General features: G+C 40.2%; 1 protein-coding gene and 1 long non-coding RNA gene across 2 annotated transcripts; both read right to left on the reverse strand.

Moving 5' to 3' along the window:
• Positions 1-5,458: 5,458 nt before the first annotated feature.
• On the reverse strand, positions 5,459-9,367 carry LOC146270813 (uncharacterized). Its single transcript, XM_084706535.1, has 4 exons — positions 6,959-9,367; positions 6,512-6,667; positions 6,334-6,423; positions 5,459-6,133 (listed from the first exon to the last, which is right to left on the reverse strand). Exons 1-4 carry the CDS (start codon positions 7,058-7,060, stop codon positions 5,825-5,827), a joined length of 657 nt encoding a protein of 218 aa, XP_084562661.1. The 5' UTR covers positions 7,061-9,367; the 3' UTR covers positions 5,459-5,824.
• A 2,812-nt stretch (positions 9,368-12,179) lies between these two features.
• On the reverse strand, positions 12,180-16,616 carry LOC146270814 (uncharacterized). Its single transcript, XR_014767071.1, has 3 exons — positions 16,122-16,616; positions 15,138-15,671; positions 12,180-12,778 (listed from the first exon to the last, which is right to left on the reverse strand). It is a non-coding gene; the product is annotated as an uncharacterized LOC146270814 (long non-coding RNA).
• Between the last annotated feature and the right edge of the window lie 2,477 nt (positions 16,617-19,093).

Consider the following 19,093-nt stretch of genomic DNA (forward strand, 5'->3'; position numbering starts at 1 on the left):
TCTTCTCAGAAACAGCTTCAAAGCAAATCCTGCTTTACATTGTCCCAGGTTTTCAAAACCGTCCTTAGTGAAATGGTTCGAGCAAATGCGTAATTGAGGGTCGAACTGCACAGGGATTTTCTACACTAGAGCTACGGTATTGACAAACATCAGCCATGCCCGTCGAGTCAATGATAGCTAGACTCCAGTTCATCTGCTTTTTATTAATGCTGATTTGCAAGGAATGCAAGAACAGTGAAAACACCTAGACTGTAGCACATATAAATGTAGCACCCAGCATGTATAAATGTATGTAATTCATGTGCAGCTCAGCCCCAGCATGGTCATCAATTTTCTCATATGCAGGAACATAGCTTTAATAAATAAAAGACTGAATTTGGAATATAATTCTTATATTCTAATATAGGCCTAAGGCTAAGAATATAAGTCTTTCATTCTTTACATGTACAAAAGCAATAAATGTGTGATGTGTAACATGATTAAGCAAACATTCTTTGTCCAGCACACCAAAGCTGTATGACACACAATGCAAATTTGAGCTTCAATAATTTTGTAATACAAAATTGTTAAATGTGACCAAAAGGTAAGCAATTCTTTCGTCATCAAGACAAGTCATCACAGAATATTACAATTCTTCCTTAGCAAACCTGCCCCTCAGTCTGCCCCTGTGCAACAACTTTGCGCATGCCCCTTTGAACACACACCTCTGAAACTGGGGTTTCAGAAAAGATTTTGCAGGGGTTCAACCGTCTTGAATGCATGGATTTCAACTGGAAATTAGCTACTTCAAAGGTGAGTTTTTTTACAGAAATAGTTTTAAATATATAAACATATTTTCTGAAATTGGATGGGGCATGCTATTACGTATAGGTTTGAAATTTAGGCTATTTAGCCTGGTTATCTGTTTCAGATCTGTTTTTTTCCGTTCTTGTGTTCTTGCGAACTCGTTTGACGTCATCTTTCATTGCCCAAGTACGGTTCCAATCCAAAGAACACAAGTCGCCAAGAACGCCAAAAATACCCGGAAATGTTCCTGATCCGCTCCTTTTATCGAGGATGCATCGGATGGTGACTTGACCAGCGAGAACCAGAGAATGTCTAATAAAGGGAGAACTCCCACTCTCGGGAAACTTCCGGGTTCTGAACTGGTTGCAGTTCCACTCAAGTTCCATATGAGGGAGCTAACAGTCGAGTGCAGAATGAATGGATGTCTATGGAGCTATACTCCTCAAAATCCACTTTTCTCAGGATATAATTTTTTGTCTAGTAATTTGAATTCTGAATTCGAAAGGGGAGGCAAAAAAAAAAAAACACACCGCTGGGTGTTCGATTTTTTGTCGCCTTTCCATTCTAAAAAGCCTTTGAAAATGTCATTGACGTCATACATATCGTACGACCAGAGCTATTGCTTGACGGTAAGGTCTGGTTACTTCCACTTTTCTCTCGAGGCATCGACACAGCTGACAGGTTAGACTGTCCCTGTCAATACACATGCTAGAAAGAGTTTTGGCTTGCTAATGTTGTTGCTAATGTTGCTACTGCTCTGACATTATGGTTCTGCTTCGGATGCCATCAAGCGGGATCTCTGGTCGTAGTCAGTCCTTCACTAACCAATCAGCATTCGTTAGCAGAATGCTAGCGTGTTATGGGCGACAACGACTTACCGTGTAAGAAATCAAAAGGACATAAGTATTCGTTCATTCAACTTTTGACTTGTATTTCATGTTGAACATGCAAAAACTACAATCAAATCTGAGATTTATCAACGACAATCAGGCAAAAGAGACCAATTTAGCCGTTTAGCTCCATAGACTCCCATTCATTTTGCATTGACCGCGATCACTCCCAGTGGAACTCTGGTGGAACTGCAGAAAAATTCGGTACAAAGGGGCTTAATAGGGAGTGGGCATTCTCTCCTTAAACGGGCTTTGCGAGAACGCTTCTGATTTCCCAGAAGCCCTTGTGGACTTGTAAGACCATTCTCGCAAGGACGCTTGCAAGAACGTTCTTCAAAAGAACGTTCTTGCTTTCTCAGCGTTCTTCGGATTAATAAACACCCTATGAGTCTGATACCTCTCCGTTGGTCTGTGAGTATGGGGCGTGTTTCAACCAAACTCGTTAAAAAATGGCTCTTTGCTCAATTGGATATACCTACAACCAATCAGAGCAACGTAGTATGTTGTTAGTTGAAAACAAATTCAACCCAAGCGCTCTTTGGTGACGTGGTTGATTACGTTAAAGCCCGCCCTGACAATTTAATTGGTCCAAACAGCTTCTGTATATATTTATATATTCTGTATATATTTCTCAGCTTCTGCACTGAGGCACTACGGGAATGTATGAGAAGGAAATCAGTCAGTCGACCTGCTAATGGTGCTTTTTTTGATTAATCGATGAATTGGATAAAAAAGCAAAAAACAAAAAAGCATTCATTCCCAACCCTTTATGCAAAAACAGAACTGACAGTGCAAATTCACAGTGCAAAAAATCTTCAGAATGTCCACAAACAGGCGCACAATTTTGAAAAAGTTATTAATATTAGCGTGGATGTAATGATATTTTCAGAGATAAGCAATTTATTTGAGTTTTGTTTAAAACTTTATTGAAAATTGAAAGGTTGTGGAAGTAGGCCAGACTTTATTTAAATAATCTGGTGTATATTAAGATTTTTGACACAATTGTGAAAAAAGTAGACATTTGCGAGGATTAAGCTATTTTCAAAGATAAGTGAATTTCTATAATTTTATTTGAAACTTAATTGAAAAAGTAAAGGCTGTGGAAGTATACCAGACATTGTTAAGATACTCTGGTGACAGTTTGAGGTTATTTTATTTTTCAAAATGGTATGGGTAGTTTTCACCTGGTCCCTAACGCGACGCTGCAAAGAAAAACGTCTTCCAAATGTGAGACGAATGTCAAATATGAAAATAACTTCACCTCGGTCAATTAACGCACTTTTTCGATGTATTTAGTGTGAAATGCTCCCACACCTTGGATGACTTAGGTTGTACTGTTTCTCTGCCTTCACCATGTGTTTAAGAACAATATTACTCAACGTCTCTCCAATGGTCTTTCCTCTACCTCCGCTCTGCTCCACGCTCAACTAAACTTTTTTTTTAATACTCAAACATCTCCGCGACTTATTGAGTGGCGTAATAATCGCGCGACACAATGAATCGATTATGAAATGTGTTGCCAACTCTTTTAATAATCGATTTTAATCGATTAATTGTTGCAGCCCTAGCTACAAGTCTAGGATAGTTGATGACTTTTCGCTAGGTACCTACGAACATGTCCTCATCTGCTAAACAAGCGGGTTCCCCATTGTTCTTTTGGTGAGCAGTCTCACAAGCCCTACTTACCCGGCATCATGGAGCCGACCAAATACTTATTTAGCACTAGCGTTGCTACCAGCATATGCAGAAATTGTTCACAATATTTTGAGGTTTCAACCAGTGCTGCTCAAGCAGAAAAACAGGGTCAGGGAGAGAAAGAGATAGATTTATTAGCCTTTAAAGAAAGAGTAGGAGAGGATGTATTACATATATATATATATTTTTAAAGTTACGTGTAATGTTCTGTGTAAAACAGCTAGTTTTACACAGAAGTCGGACGGCTTAAATCCGAAACAAATCCAAATAATGGATGTTGCACCGGTCTTTTTCACCACCTTTATGTTAAGGCATCTTCAGAACAGCACTCTTGTGAAATGGTGTCAGTCAAACCAGATAATACAAGGGTATTGAATATTGAGGGACTTAAAAATATGAAACAGTAATCTTTAGCTCCATAGACTCCCATTCATTCAGCCATAGCTACTCAAGATGATTAATACGATGATGCGTTGCAGCTCATGGCTCTAAATTTCACGGGTAGATTGCGTCCTAAATGCATTATCGCGATCTCTATCGTAGGCCAATTTTGCATAGTTTATATTGCATATCGTTTAAATCGCCCATTCCTACCTACTAATATATGTAGCTGATTCTGAACAAACTCATCTTCGATATGAACGTGTTCTATCGCATTTAAAATGTTAACACAATAGTAAATATTTGACCATAAATTTTTGGAAATATTAGGGGCAGTCTTAAAGAAATCGCCACAGTGGAAACATGTTTTGAAAGTTGTTAGTGTAGTAGAACATTTAACTTTTGCTTGTTTTAAATCTATCCCTAGCGTCTGCAATCTTTCGACCAGTCTGTTTTTCTTAGCATGGTTTTCCAAATTAATTATAAACATTTAAAACTGAAAGCATGCAGCCAAGGAGCTCTCCACCTTTATTACTCATTTAAAAACGATTTGATCAATCGAATATAAAAGCATCATAGAATGTACAGTAAACTAACATCTACCTGGTTATTTCAAATGCATAGATAATGTTTAACAGTCAAATCTAAATTTAGTTTGCACCTAACATATTTGAGTGTGCTAAAATTAGCAATAACGTCAGCTAGTTCGAGGTGTATGCATAGGCTAACTATAAGTTAGCAGCACATTTCCCGTATTTAACAATAATTAAACATGGACTTACATGAAAGTGATGCACGGGCATCATCTTGAAGTTTATTTCTTTTTCTGGGGGGAGGCACCATCGTAATGTTTTTTGAGCAATTAAATATATCTCTTGTTTTGCCTGTTTTGTGATAAACATGCCTAAAAGGTGCGTAATATTTATATAGGCCTACTGAAATAATATCGGGATTATAATTATAATAACTATGATGATTTTTCAGTTAGCAATTTTTTGGTGCCCCCTCAGGTCTTGGTGCCCTACACTGAAAAAAAAAGTATGTTGGATTTACATAAAAATAATATGGACGTCGGTTGCACATATTAAAGTTATGTTAACACAAAATACTATATTCATGTTCTGTACATTAAATTATTATTTGTTAAACCAACATGACTTTTGTATATGAATTAATGTATTTATTTTATGTTCAGCATATTAGATTCTCATTTGCTAGATTAACATGATTTTTATGTCAAATTAATGCTTTTCTTTAATGTTTAGGATATTCAATTATCATCAGTTTACCAACATAACTTTTTAATGTGAGGTTGACCTAACTTTCCCAGGTAAATTGGACACTTGAGAATTGGTATAATGTTAAAATTACTTCCTGATTTATAATTTAACCCCCCCCCCGCCCCCTTTTACTAACATTTGAAAAAGCACATGTGGGTATAGACCAACATATCTTAATTTATTAATTCAAGACGGTGCATGATAAACATTAATAGCTACTCAAATACATTTTGCCGTGTACCACCTGGGTCATCTATATGTACAGTAAATCACGTTGACAACTCAGTGGAAAAATTAAGTTAAATTTATTGAAACACTAAATATCTACAAGCTGTAATGGTGTGGTGATACACACTGCAGTACACGACACCTTTGAGGTAGTAAAAAAAAAAAAAACAGTGTTGAAAATATGCTGTATGTTTATGAGTATGTGTGTGTGTATGTATGTAAATGTATGTGTGTATGTTTGTAAAATGTATGTATATGTAGATATGTAAATGATCCAAAATGTGTGCAAGTACACAAACAATAGTAATGGCTCGTTTCCAATGGTCAGCGTTCACAGTAAAGAAAAATCACCCCCAAACGATAGGGGGGACATTGCATTTCAGTTCCATAAAATAACAGAAAACAAAAATCCTCCCACCCACCCCAAAAGTCAAACAACTGGAAGAGGTAGATGAAAAATGTAGTCTTACAAGCAATCAAGCTGGATAGCCATTTTTATGAACCAATACTGAACATTACTTACAAAAAGAGGGAAAAGGATTCACCGCAGTCAGCGTCAACGGTTCACTGATGAAGTCTGTTTTTAAGGACTTGGGCCTTGGAGAGTGTGTTACCTTCAAGCTCCATGACCACCTTTTGAAGCACCTCGAAGGTGTATTTGAGTTCACGAGGGTAGTTCAGGTTCAACGCGTAGATAAGGCCGAACAACATGGCTGCAGCTAAAGCAACATTGTCCATCTCCTGCAACACAACCTGGCCCTCGAGGACGATTCCAATGTCATCTGGTTTATCACTGGCATCCCTTCGTTTGAAGACGTATATTCCTATAGTGGTCTCCTCAAGGGATTCTTGGATGAGGGACTCATCTGCTGCCTGTAAAATACACAGAATGAAACAAACTGAGATTACACTATATGCCATGCGTGTACAGTGAGGTAAAAATAAAACAAAAATGCTAATTTCTATGTAAAAATCACTACTATATAATTTGACAAATAAGTTACATTTTTAGAACTTCTACAAAATATGAAAGATAACATCGACATACTATACATTTAAGCAATAATACTCACCAAATACTCTCTTACAAGATTTTCTGGGTCTTCATTGAGGTACACGCAGAGTGCCTTCATGACACATTCTCGTCCCAAATCAACATCATCCTATTCAAGGCAGAAAAACACAAGTTGTTTTACTAGAGCCCTGTTGTTTCTTTCAATCAAATGTTACCCCCCAAGAGAGTGAACTTACTTCAACCATGGGTGCCATGATGCACTCAAGGCGTCTGCTTATTTGTCCTCCTCTGTTTTTAAACAGTTTGATCAGCTTCTCAGTATGCATGTCTAATTGCGAGAGAAATCTAGACTGCAGTGGCATTGTGGTGATGCGCTTGAACTCAGCATTTATCTGAAAATTAGAATGTTGAAAATGGAACTTGGATGATCAATTATAGACAGCTTTAACTCTCGTTTCTTCATTATTAGGGGTAGGAATTTTATGACGAGTTCACTAAACTGCAAAACTCCCTATAAATATCACAAACTTCCTGCAAGAAAAACAATACATTTCAATGTTTTGATGCATTGGGATTTTATTCTATATAAAAAATTGAGTTGGGAAATTTGTCAATCGATCGAGCGAATTGATCCACCCAACCCCTATTTATCATGTCTGTGAGTATATCCTTAAATCACATACCTCGCTTACTTCAAAAAGTCCTGGCCATCTTGTCTGAAAGTCTTGTATCATTGGTGTGCCGCTAACCACTTTGTTTCTTCTATGAGCAAACGTCTTCTGCATCTTCACCCTTATCACCTCCCTGTTGTTGTTCTTCTTCACATCTGAAACAAGCTCCACTCTCACACTCTCAAGACTCTTCTCAGATTCTCAGATAGGATACTGGGATGTTGAGATACGCTGTCTGCGTAGTGACGTAAGCACCCACTAGTGGACAAGGTCAGTACAGTCCCGCCGGAGGTATGAAGCAGATGCATGCAAGTAATGTCCGTCAGTAAAGCATCCAAATCAATCCTACTGTCTCGTTATTGAACAAACAACAATTGACACACGGAAACATTACAGTGGCGATGAGGATTCAAATGGATATTCGCATGGAGAATATTTAAAAAGGAAAGGAGAAAAACCGATGCCGAACAGTCAACTCGCAACGTGAGTTTGAAAGCTAAAGGCTAGCCAACCAGTCAATAACGTACAGTGGATGTTAAGAAACTAGCAACGTAAAAATGATGAACTCCGCCATAAGCCATGCTGTTATTCTGCCATTCGATACGGAGATTGATCCAACTTCAGTCGGAACGAGATGGAGTAAGTGGATCCAACGCTTTGAAAACTTTCTAGTTGCAATGAACATTGTGAATGTTGGAAGGAAAAGGGCGCTGCTTTTGCACTTAGCTGGGGAACGTGTTCATGACATATACGACACGCTTGCCTGTGAAGATGATGACTTTGAAACAACAAAAACGAAACTGAATGGATACTTCACCCCAAAGAAAAACACTCAATATCTTGTGTACAAGTTTAGAAAAGCCGCACAGGAACAAGGAGAAAATCTGGACACATATCACACGAGGTTACGCATGCTTTCCAGAGACTGTGAGTTTACCGATGTGGATAGTGAGATAAAAGCCCAGCTCATCCAAAGCTGCACTTCCTCAAGACTCCGCCGGAAAGGGCTAAGAGAACCTGAAATGACGCTGGAAACTCTGCTGAATTTTGGGAGAACGCTAGAAATATCAGAGCAGCAGGCAGAGGGCATGGAACAAGGTACATCCACTGCTGTCAACGCAATTGAACACAAATATAAACCACAAATGAATGATCAGAGGGGAAACAAAAATGCAAACAAAGACACACAATGCAGAAACTGTGGAGGGAGATATCCTCACAGAGGAGATTGTCCAGCAAAAGGCAAGGACTGCAATGTATGTGGAAAACCAAACCATTTCGCAAAGGTGTGCCGCTCAAACCAAAGGAAATCAGCTCAAGACAGAAAGGTACGTCATGATCATAACAAAGACACCACATATGGACAACAGAAAAGCACAAGACGTGTAAATCGAGTGACTGCATCAGAGTGTGGTACACAAGGGACTCATCAAGCAGTGATGATCAGTATGTGTTTTCAGTTAATGGTGAAGCCTGCCCCAAATACCCCAGAACATCTATACTGCTCAATGACATGCAAGTTGAAGTGTTGGTCGACTCCGGAGCAGCAGTCAACATAATCAGTGAAAACATTTACAATATGCTCTGGCCACAGCCAGAAATGAAGGTTGCCAATACCAAAATATTTTCATATGGATCCAAACATGCTTTGCCTATTATGGGTGTTGTTGAGTGCTCTGTGAAAGCAAAGGACAGAAACACACAGGCAACTTTCTATGTGCTGAAGGGCAGTGGACACTCTTTTGAGCTATGACACAGCTAGCAAGCTTGGCCTACTACAGATTATCAATGCAGTGGACCCCACCATTAGGAGTGTCTCAGACGAGTTGATTGACAGTTATCCTGAACTGTTCACTGGTATAGGCAAGCTCAAAGATTTCCGTGTGAAGCTACACATCAATCCTGAGGTACAGCCAACGTGTCAACCACACAGAAGGGTTCCGTTCCACGTCCGACAGAAGGTCGAAGAAGAACTACGAAAGCTGGAAGAAGACGACATAATTCAACGAGTGACCGGGCCAACACCCTGGGTTTCTCCAATTGTTACCCCGCCGAAGCCTAAGGACCCCGATCAAGTACGGATCTGTGTTGACATGCGTCAAGCACATGTGGCAATACAACGTGAACGTCACCTCACGCCCACAATGGACGATGTGATCAATGAGCTAAACGGTGCACGGGTATTTTCAAAACTAGATCTCAACAAAGGCTACCATCAGCTAGAGCTGCATCCGGATAGCCGATACATTACAACCTTTACAACTCACCTGGGCCTGAGACGGTATAAAAGACAGAGTTTCGGCATATCATTAGCTGCTGAGGTCTTCCAGAACACCATTTGCCAGGTATTGCACGGCATCCCTGGTGTCAAGAATTTAAGCGATGACATCATTGTGTATGGCTCATCACAAAAAGCCCATGACGAGGCCTTGCGAGCAGTCTTTTCCAGACTAAAAGAATGTGGCCTCACATTGAATCGCAACAAGTGCGAGCTTAACAAGCAACGACTGGAATTCTTTGGCTTTATCTTTTCAGCTGATGGCATCTCAGCTGATCCTCGCAAAGTGGCAGCCATACATAAAGCATCAGATCCCAAAGACCCTGCCGAAATCAGAAGCCTTCTCGGTATGGCAACTATTGCTCCAGATTTATTAAAGACTTCTCCACCATCACTGCACCACTCAGGGAGCTCACCAAGAAAGGAGCACCTTGGAATTGGGGTGCTGAGCATTCAGCTGCACTACAGACACTCAAGGAGCGTCTCACCAGCGACACTACCATGTCCTATTTTGACCCGAAAAAGGACACAGAACTCGTTGTGGATGCCAGCCCATATGGTTTGGGTGCGATTCTTTGTCAAACAGACAAGGGAGAGAAGCATATCATAGCGTATGCCAGTCGGGCACTGACAGATGTTGAAAGGCGCTACTCCCAGACAGAGCGCGAGGCCCTAGCGATCATCTGGAGCTGTGAGCACTTCCACCTATACCTCTACGGTAATGAGTTTACTCTTGTGATTGACCACAAGCCATTGGAGCTGATATGGAATAACCCAAAGTCAAAGCCACCTGCTTGGATAGAGCAATGGGGACTCCGACTCCAACCATACGACTTCAAGATTGTGTACAGAAAGGGAACAGACAACTCTGCTGATTACATGTCTCGACATCCAATACCGATTCAGACATCCGGGAGCACAAGAGCCTCCAAGATTGCAGAAGAATATGTCAACTTCATATCACTGCTGGCTACACCGAAGGCAATGATTCTTGACCACATCAAAGCAGAGACACTGAAAGACGGCACTCTGCAACAGGTCAGTGCACACATTAAGAACAATTCGTGGCACACCATTACTGACAATGCACCAAAAGTTGCTACACTTCAGCAATACAAACATGTCAAAAATGAACTCACACTGTCAGCAAGTTAAGACTTAATACTCAGAGGCTGTAGGATTGTGATACCCTCATCTCTGCAACACCATGTCCTGGAACTTGCCCATGAAGGCCATCAAGGCATTGCCAAGACAAAGGTCCTGCTCAGAGAGAAAGTGTGGTTTCCAGGCATTGATCAGCGTGCAGAGGCACTTATCAGAAACTGTGTAGCCTGTCAGGCCAACACTCCAGTCACCAGGACTGAGCCACTAAAAATGTCCAATCTACCTGAATCACCATGGCATTCAGTAAGTCCAGATTTCTATGGACCTATCCCATCTGGGGAATATCTGATGGTGATTGTAGATGACTACACACGTTATCCAGTAGTGGATATTCCGCACTCCATTTCATCCAGTGTCGTGATACCACACATCTTCTCAATGTTCGGGATACCACACGTTGTGAAGACAGACAATGGACCACCATTCAATGGTTCCCAGTTTTCCCAGTTTGCTCAACACATGGGATTCCATCACAGAAAAATAACACCCCTCTGGCCACAGGCCAATGCAACAGCAGAAAGATTAATGCGTACAATTGGGAAAGTGATTCGTATCGCCCCAATGCAAGGTATCCCATGGAAGCAACAAATTAACATCTTCTTACGTGAGTAAAGAGCTACACCACACTGCACGACAGGAAGATTTCCTGCCGAGTTGATGTTCCAACGACGTCTGAACACTAAGATACCATCAGCCTACTCAACAGTCATAAGTGCTGACAAAGAAGTGCGTAAAAGGGACACTGAGGCAAAAGCTAAAATGAAGATCCGTTCTGATGAGCGACGACGCGCAGTAACATCTCATATCAAGCCAGGTGACAATGTGCTTTGTCGTCAAGTGAGACAGAACAAGCTGACAACACCGTACAGCAAGGAACCACTCACCGTCATCAATGTGAAAGGCTCCATGGTGACAGCAGAAGGGAATGGCTATACCATCACCAGGAACAGCTCGTTCTTCAAGAAGATCCATCCCATGACGCAGCAAGACCAACTGCCACCACCCGACTACGACCTGGATCCTGATCCTGATGATGGAAAGGATAAACCTGAACCAGCACCAACACAGCCTAGATATCCAGTCAGGCAACATAGGCACCCTCCAACCTATTTGCGTGACTATGAATAGACTGACTACAGTTTATGGAGATATGCACAGAGAACATATCCTTTCAATATCTTGTTAAGCCAGTTTATGTTTATGAATGCATACGATATGTTCTATACATCCAAGTGTATGCAATGTGAAATGTGGTGCTGATGTTTTGAGTGTCCCCACTTATGTTTTCAAGGCAATAATTCTCTGTTTGCCAGAATAGTTTGATCATATATGGAATTGTGTTTATGTCCATTGATAGACAGGTTGTAAAAAAAAAAAAAAAGATGAGTGATGTGCTGTTGAGATACGCTGTCTGCGTAGTGACGTAAGCACCCACTAGTGGACAAGGTTAGTACAGTCCCGCCGGAGGTATGAAGCAGATGCATGCAAGTAATGTCCGTCAGTAAAGCATCCAAATCAATCCTACTGTCTCGTTATTGAACAAACAACAATTGACACACGGAAACATTACAGATACGGAGGGCAGTAGTTCACTTCAGACCTTCTTGGTTTTTTAATGCCGAAAGCAGGGCTCGATTTGCCCTCTGGTTTGGACTTGAGAGAGTTTGTCACCTCAGTACACCCAAGCTTTCTCAGGTGAGTGCGATAGATTGCAAGTTTGTTCTTCAAGCTGCATTTCCATACTGCATATCCAGAAAGGGACCCTTTCTCAGTCAGGCATAGGTACTTTGAGATTAGGGCCTCTCCAACTGTGTTGAAGTCTTTGTCAGTGACATAAAGTTTGTACCTAACAATTTCTTGCACTAGGCCCTCAAGAATGTTCGACTTCAGTTTCGGATCTGGAAAAAGCATTGTACCCTTTTCCCTGTAAGCTGCATTGCCCTGCTCCAGTTTCAACTCTGCATCATAACTAAACTGAGGAACAAGAAAGATGCTTGGCCAAGATGACCGAGAGCTCGGTGACTCTGACCAAGGTGAGGAGAGTATGTCTGTGTCAACACATCCACTGGACAGGGATGAGGAATCATCAAGCGACTGATGGGCAGCTGAGGTGGAAGTGGTATTAGGAGTTGAGGCATATGGTACTACTCGGATTGTCCCTCTATCCTGTACTTCATCCATTGACGTGAGGTTCATAAACTCATTTCCAAATAGTGCATCCATAAACTGAAGTCTGTAGTCAAAGTCGAGTCCACACTGTCTTTGTACTTCACTAACAAGTTCATTAACAGATACAGGAAGTCCATGTTGGAAAGTCATCCTTTGGCTGCTGTTGTCACCTAGGATGACTTTGAGAAATGCTGGGGCATTCATCTTTTCTACGTCTCAGTCTGTGAAGAGAAGAAAAGTGACAATGAGAAATACAAAATTAATACTTATCGTTCAGCCATAGTGTGGAGAGAAAATAGATGTGATGATACCCTCCACATTACCAAACCTGTGTGTACCAAACAGTAATTACTTAGGGCTGAAATACATCTTGTGATGAATTGTTCAGCCCTTATATTAATCACCCTATTTGGTGGTTAACCAACCTTTTATGATGATATGCCTTTTTAAGGTCACCCTACGGGTTGATCCAACTGTGTAACAGGCCAGTGGATAGGGGTCAGTGAGTTCACCGAGTGCCACAAGTTTGACTTCTGTAGTTGGTGACGGGCTTAGCTCAAAGGCTCTGTAGTGTTCAGTATACCAGCCACACAACACTTTCACAATGAGGTACAAGCTGTCATTTATCACACACATCTGAAGGATTTCAACAAACTCTGGTAAACCACCTGCTGATCCATGGGCAACTATCATACCACTGCTGTAGGCTATGCCATTACTTGATGCATTCTTAGCAAGATGCACTTCAGGTGTGCTGGGGCATTTTAGCTTTATGGCCTCAGCTACTTCCTCCTTCAGTACATCAAGTGGAACTGTTGAGACATCAGATACATCTAGGCTAACTGTACCATAAGATGGCGAGTGAATGTGGAATGCAATCATCATTTGATGTTTTGAAGCCAGAGTCAGTGGTACATTCTTAAAGCAATTTGTGTGTTTAACAATGTTCTTAAAGAAACTATGTTTGGCTTCAAATCGCATCGTCCAAACTGTAACTAGAGGACCAAAACACCTTATCAACTGCGGGTAGTGTTCAAGATAGTGGTGTTTGGGTAGAACTCTGACACCAGGGAACAGCTCTTGATATCTCTGTCTGTGCTCAACGATTTTGCTTTCGAGGTATGAGATGGTTTCATCTGTATGCACAGGAGCAACAACTAACTGCACAATATCTTTTAAATCCATCAACACAAGCCATGCTGGGTCATTTTCTGGGACAAGAGGTCCTATCACAAATGGTAGCAACCTCAATAAGCTCCAGTTTTCATGAGCGTTACCACCAATAGTTTTCCGACCCAAGAAGCTCTGAGGTACAATATGTGGCTTGTTTGTTTTGTCTGACCATTTGTAGGGGAAAGTCAGTATAGCTTTATTCAGTTCATCTAATGTAAATAACTTCTTTGATATCATTGACGCCAAGCAGTAGGCCAGCTCAACAGGCACAATACCCTCAAATATATCATGTGCAACATCAGGCGGAAAACCAGAGATAACATGAAAATGAGAAAGAGTTTTGGTAAAAAAGCACTCTCTCTTAACTCCAAAGCAATGTTTACCATTATCAGAAGATGATTTTACATGATCTGCATGGTCCTCTCTAGTTCTAAGGCTGAAAGAGCCAGAGGCAACACAGTGACTCCTGATATCACAACTCTTGCCTGTGCAAAAGCGACAGATGTAGTCACCAGAAAAACTTTCTATGAAGCCTGCAATACCATGCGCTCCCAAGTTGTCAGCTACAATACTCAGTACTTTACCTTTAAGAGATGTACCTAATAAAGGCACATACACACCATGGTCCTCAAGAATTTTAAGATCTTGAAGAAGGGGTTCCAAGACTGTGTCATAACCATACGTTTTGACATCAACACTTTTACAAAGTACTGCAAGATAAATGGATGATAAAGATGAGTTGGAGCCTGGTGGCAGGTTACCTAGTACCCAATAAACACCACAAAGCTTGTGTTTTTTCCGAGAGGTGCCTAGGGGATTGCAGGTCTCAAAATCATCCACATACAGACGCAATGATATCTGTGACTCCTCTGTATTTAGGAAGCCGTTTTCCTTATAATGCAAACCATCTTCAGGGGACCTGAATTCAAGAGATGGGTCAAGTTGTATGTCCTGCTGTCCTCTATGATTTTCAATAACCTTATCAAGAATGGTCTTACTATTTAAAACTTGCTGCAAGGATTTCAACAGTGGAATATACTGAAACGTGTGTTTCTTTTTTTGATCAAGTATGTAAGTAACTGGTTCCACAACACAGAATGTTTTCTTAAAATATTGTTTACGTTGATATGAAGTACTGAGAGGGCCGCCTTTTTCAATTGATTTTGAAACGGGGTTAGATGAGCTCACTGCTGTGGTGATTTCCGTTACTATAGAGTCATCAACTTGTAGGTTGTGATGCTTAAGGATATCAGTCACAACACCTCTAGATAGTGTGACTGATGCTGAGTTTATCAAGAAGTAAAGTTCTTGTAAAAATTCATCAATTGCTATAGCTGGCACGTGGACTAAATATTCCAACTTTAGTAAGGTAGCTGCAAGCCGCTGCTCAATGGCACTTGGAAGTACCTTGTGTTGATGTTGTGATGAATCAGGAACTTCCTCTTCCACACACTCCTCTTCCTGGCTATCAGGAATCGTATCGTCTAAAGGTGGAGATACTACTGCAGTTGTTCTCACAATACCTGGTAAAAAATCTGCTAAAGTGTGAGGTGTGTGTCGGCGACTCTTATGAGACTTAAAGGTTCCATAAATAATGGTTTGAAAACTACAGCCAACAAACATGCAACAGACATTTTCATTTCTCTTCAGATGTGTATTGATATGAGCGAAAAACTCCCTTTCATTAGCTAAACTTTTGCATGCACATAAGTGACAGCTGAATATAGACAGCTCTTTTTGTGTCTGATCATCTTGTGTGGAATGTACTCTACTTTGATGTATGATTAAAGCATTCCATGTCTTAAATGTACAGGGACATTTAGTATATGTACATGGATAGCGCTGGGTGCATCCAAAATGTGGGTGTTTGAGTTTGTAATGGTTAAGTAGTTCAGACCTACTTGAAACAGCTACCGAGCACACTTTACACTGCCACATTCACTGGAGAAAGAGAGATAAACAAATGGAAGGTCAGCTCACACACACACAACTAACAGAAATAGAGCAAATCTTTACTATAATTTAAAATGCAGAAGCTTGTCAGTGTAGGACCCTTTCAGTCTAACCCAGCAACTAATAAATTCTACCATCATGAAAGTTGTATTGTTCAGTAATTGTTAAAACATCATCCAAAAAAAACAGCAATTTTAGAAAATGTAATACATTATTATAAATAAATTATTGTGTGTTATACAGAGGCTAAATATTAGAAACGCCTCAAATAGTTTCAACAAAAAATGAACATTAGAACCTTAAAGTAGGAATTACTGCAATTATCTTTGCTCGCAATATTTTTGAAATATCATCATCATCATCATCATGCAGAGAAAGTAATTAACTCTTGTTTTAACACATCCAGTACACCAACAAAAGCAAGTGAATAATACTCACCACTACTACAGAGCCTTTGATACAGCACTCAATGCATAAGTCAAATGCTGGCCTTGGCTGGAGGATACCTACAAAGTGAAAATAAATATGTGGGGGGATCACAAAGTCAGGTCGGGTCTCTGTGGGTGTGTATCAACTCAAGACAGAAGAACTAACAACTGTAAAAGAGCTGTACTTGACAATTATCTAAAACCTAGCAATAATCATATATTGATAGCGGTACTGTTAGAAATTATTAAATATGAAAGGAGGCCTCCACATCTGACTTGTATAATCTAGCGACATCGCTAGAGTTTTGCATTGCTGAATTTAAAATCCTTAAAATTCGTCATTCAAACGCGAACCAACATTCTTGCTCCACGACATCGCATTCTGAGGAAATATACCCCCCCCAGTATGATCATGATTATTGCTACACAAAATGTATTTTGTGTAGCAGGTTCAAAGTATTTCACATGGAATGTATTTTGTGTAGCAGGTTCAAAGTATTTCACATGGCATGGCTCTTCATACTAATGTATAGGTTCAAAGGCATGCAATTTTAATGCAGTTAGCCTGTGCGTAGGGTGGGTTACTCAGACAGGTCGAAAACAACAGCCTTCTGATCCAGAAACAGCTGTCCTGAAAAAGGACCAAAGGTTCACATTCCTAGCCTACAAAAGACAAGTACTAAAAACAATGTATCAACTATGTATCAACATCAAAAGAACCATCGAATCCTTTTTTAAGATAGGAAATATTATTCTTATTGTTTAAGTCAATGAAATAAATGAAAAAATAAAACATAATAATCCCTCACCTACCATGGACTATTCTGTTTTCAGACCTGTCCACCCTATACATACACATGTATTGGTATTCAATTTATGCTATTAAATGTACATAATGCTGGCGTAGAAGGGTAGAAACGTATGTGGGGGGAGAGCATTTCTATGGAAGCAAATCGTGACCAAAATTCAAATGAAAATGCATTTCCAGAAGTGCTTTTTCATTTTAAGAATGTGGCTGCATTATTTGACTCATAAATAAAATTAGTAATCAATCATCCTATTTGCATTTTAATTTTCTTCTTTAAGACTGCTCATTCTTTCACTTAATTAAAATGAAAACGAAAAAGACATTTGAAATTTAATTTTCAAAATATGCCCCGGCAAATAGATACCAAAATTCAATTTCAAATGTAAAATTCGAAAATGAAAAATGCATTTCCAGAAATGCGTTTTTATTTTAAGAAAGTGGCTGCAAAATCGTGACCACAATTCAAATTCAAATGCATTTCCAGAAATGCATTTTCATTTTCAAGAACATGGCTGCAAAATCGTGACCACAATTCAAATGCATTTCCAGAAATGCATTTTCGTTTTCGTGTTCTGCCCGCAAAGAACTGACCATAATTCTTAAACGAAAATGCATTCTGAGCGGCGCGGCAGAGTGACGTCAGTAGCCTCTCTTCTTCAGCTCCCTGCTGACCGAGCTACCCATCTTGTTCGGTAGGGGGCGGTGTGCACATACGCATTGCATTACATGACAAAATTTGCTGGGAAATTGACTGAATTGCCGGGTCTTTAGAGGACGCATCACAGATTATGGCGCTCCCTCAAATTGTGCAGATACTGATAGAATTAGCTGAGCTGGTATAAACTAATAATATCTCTAAGAGCGTAATAATAAGAGCGCCTGCTAAATGACTAAAAATGACTAAATGTAAATATCTGAGTCTGATGCCCGTGACCGAGTAGAACAAGTCACAGAGAGCTTGGCTGCATACTCTGCCGTCACAGACATAGACATATATATGTCTATGGTCACAGACGTACACATTAATGAGGTTGCCATAGTAAACCTCTCTTCAGTCCTGGAACGGCTGGATGCTGTGGAGCCTCGAATGGGACGGGGACGACCAACCATCCACATCCCGTTCGAGTCCATCGAAAACTATTTATTAAATGGTTAAAAAATAAAGGACATAGCGGAGTTGTTCGGCGTAGGCCACCAGACCATCCGTCGGAGGATGCAAAGCAACGGATTTATGGAGCTAGAAAGCTGACAAAAGTATCTGAATTTGAATATGAAAGATCTGAATTATTTGTATGCCGAATTAAATTAAACTGAATTATTTGATCCAAAAATACACATTTCAAAAATTCAGATTGCAGGAATTCAGATTCTTGAAATTCAGATTGCAGGAATTCAGTTTCTTGAAATTGCTGAAATTCAGATTCAGATTGCGGAATTTCAGATTTTGTCTGAAATAGGCCAAAGGTGAAACAGCTTGCTTTCACAGGGAAAAGTAGACGATTTCAGAACGACCGAACTTAACCTCAGAACAAAAGCTCAGTTGCTCGTTGGAGGAACAGTATGGAGCAAGTGCTTATGAAACTTGTAAAAAAGGAGTCTTCTCCTTTGCCAAAATCGGCAGTTACTGTTACCAAGTGAGTCGAGACAGACTCGGAGGGCGGCGGAGACCGATGGAAGACGTAGAACAACTGGCAAAGCTATTATTGCCTATATATTTATGTTTCGTTGTTTTCTTTTCTGTGTTGGAGTTCTTTTAAGAGCTTGATGCCATCAACATCCAGCCTGATATAAAATCATGAACTTCAATTGTGTCTCTTGTGTTCTCTCAAGTCACGCTAGCTAGCTACTGTATTGCTAATAGCCAATTTTGCATGGTCATATTTTTCATTGTGTCCTTATTCCTATCAAAGTCAATGTTCAGCCGCTATGTTCATCTGCTAAGTGACATTTCATATCGGTTATGGATAGTTTAATATTTGCTTTCTGAGAGATCGGACATAGCCTAGTATTTAACAGCATAAGGAGTTATCTATCAGAATATATCTGTAGTGCGGCCGGGTGTGATTTGATTCATCGTCTACACATCGTCTGGAAGTCAGTTTCAATCAAATACCAACTATCTCCATACTACATCTTGCCGACGTATCGTCTACACAGAGCCATAGAAAAAGCCA

The sequence above is a fragment of the Hypomesus nipponensis genome, chromosome 10 (genome assembly GCF_054491055.1).
Source record: "Hypomesus nipponensis isolate SF chromosome 10, ASM5449105v1, whole genome shotgun sequence".
Lineage (NCBI taxonomy): Eukaryota > Metazoa > Chordata > Actinopteri > Osmeriformes > Osmeridae > Hypomesus > Hypomesus nipponensis.

Coding starts and splice junctions, on each gene's coding strand:
- LOC146270813 (XM_084706535.1), bottom strand. CDS start 7,060: ATGCAGAAGACGTTTGCTCATAGAAGAAACAAAGTGGTTAGCGGCACA. Junction 6,668..6,958: donor GACTTTTTGAAGTAAGCGAG/GTATGTGATTTA, acceptor TCTAATTTTCAG/ATAAATGCTGAGTTCAAGCG. Junction 6,424..6,511: donor TCATGGCACCCATGGTTGAA/GTAAGTTCACTC, acceptor TGCCTTGAATAG/GATGATGTTGATTTGGGACG.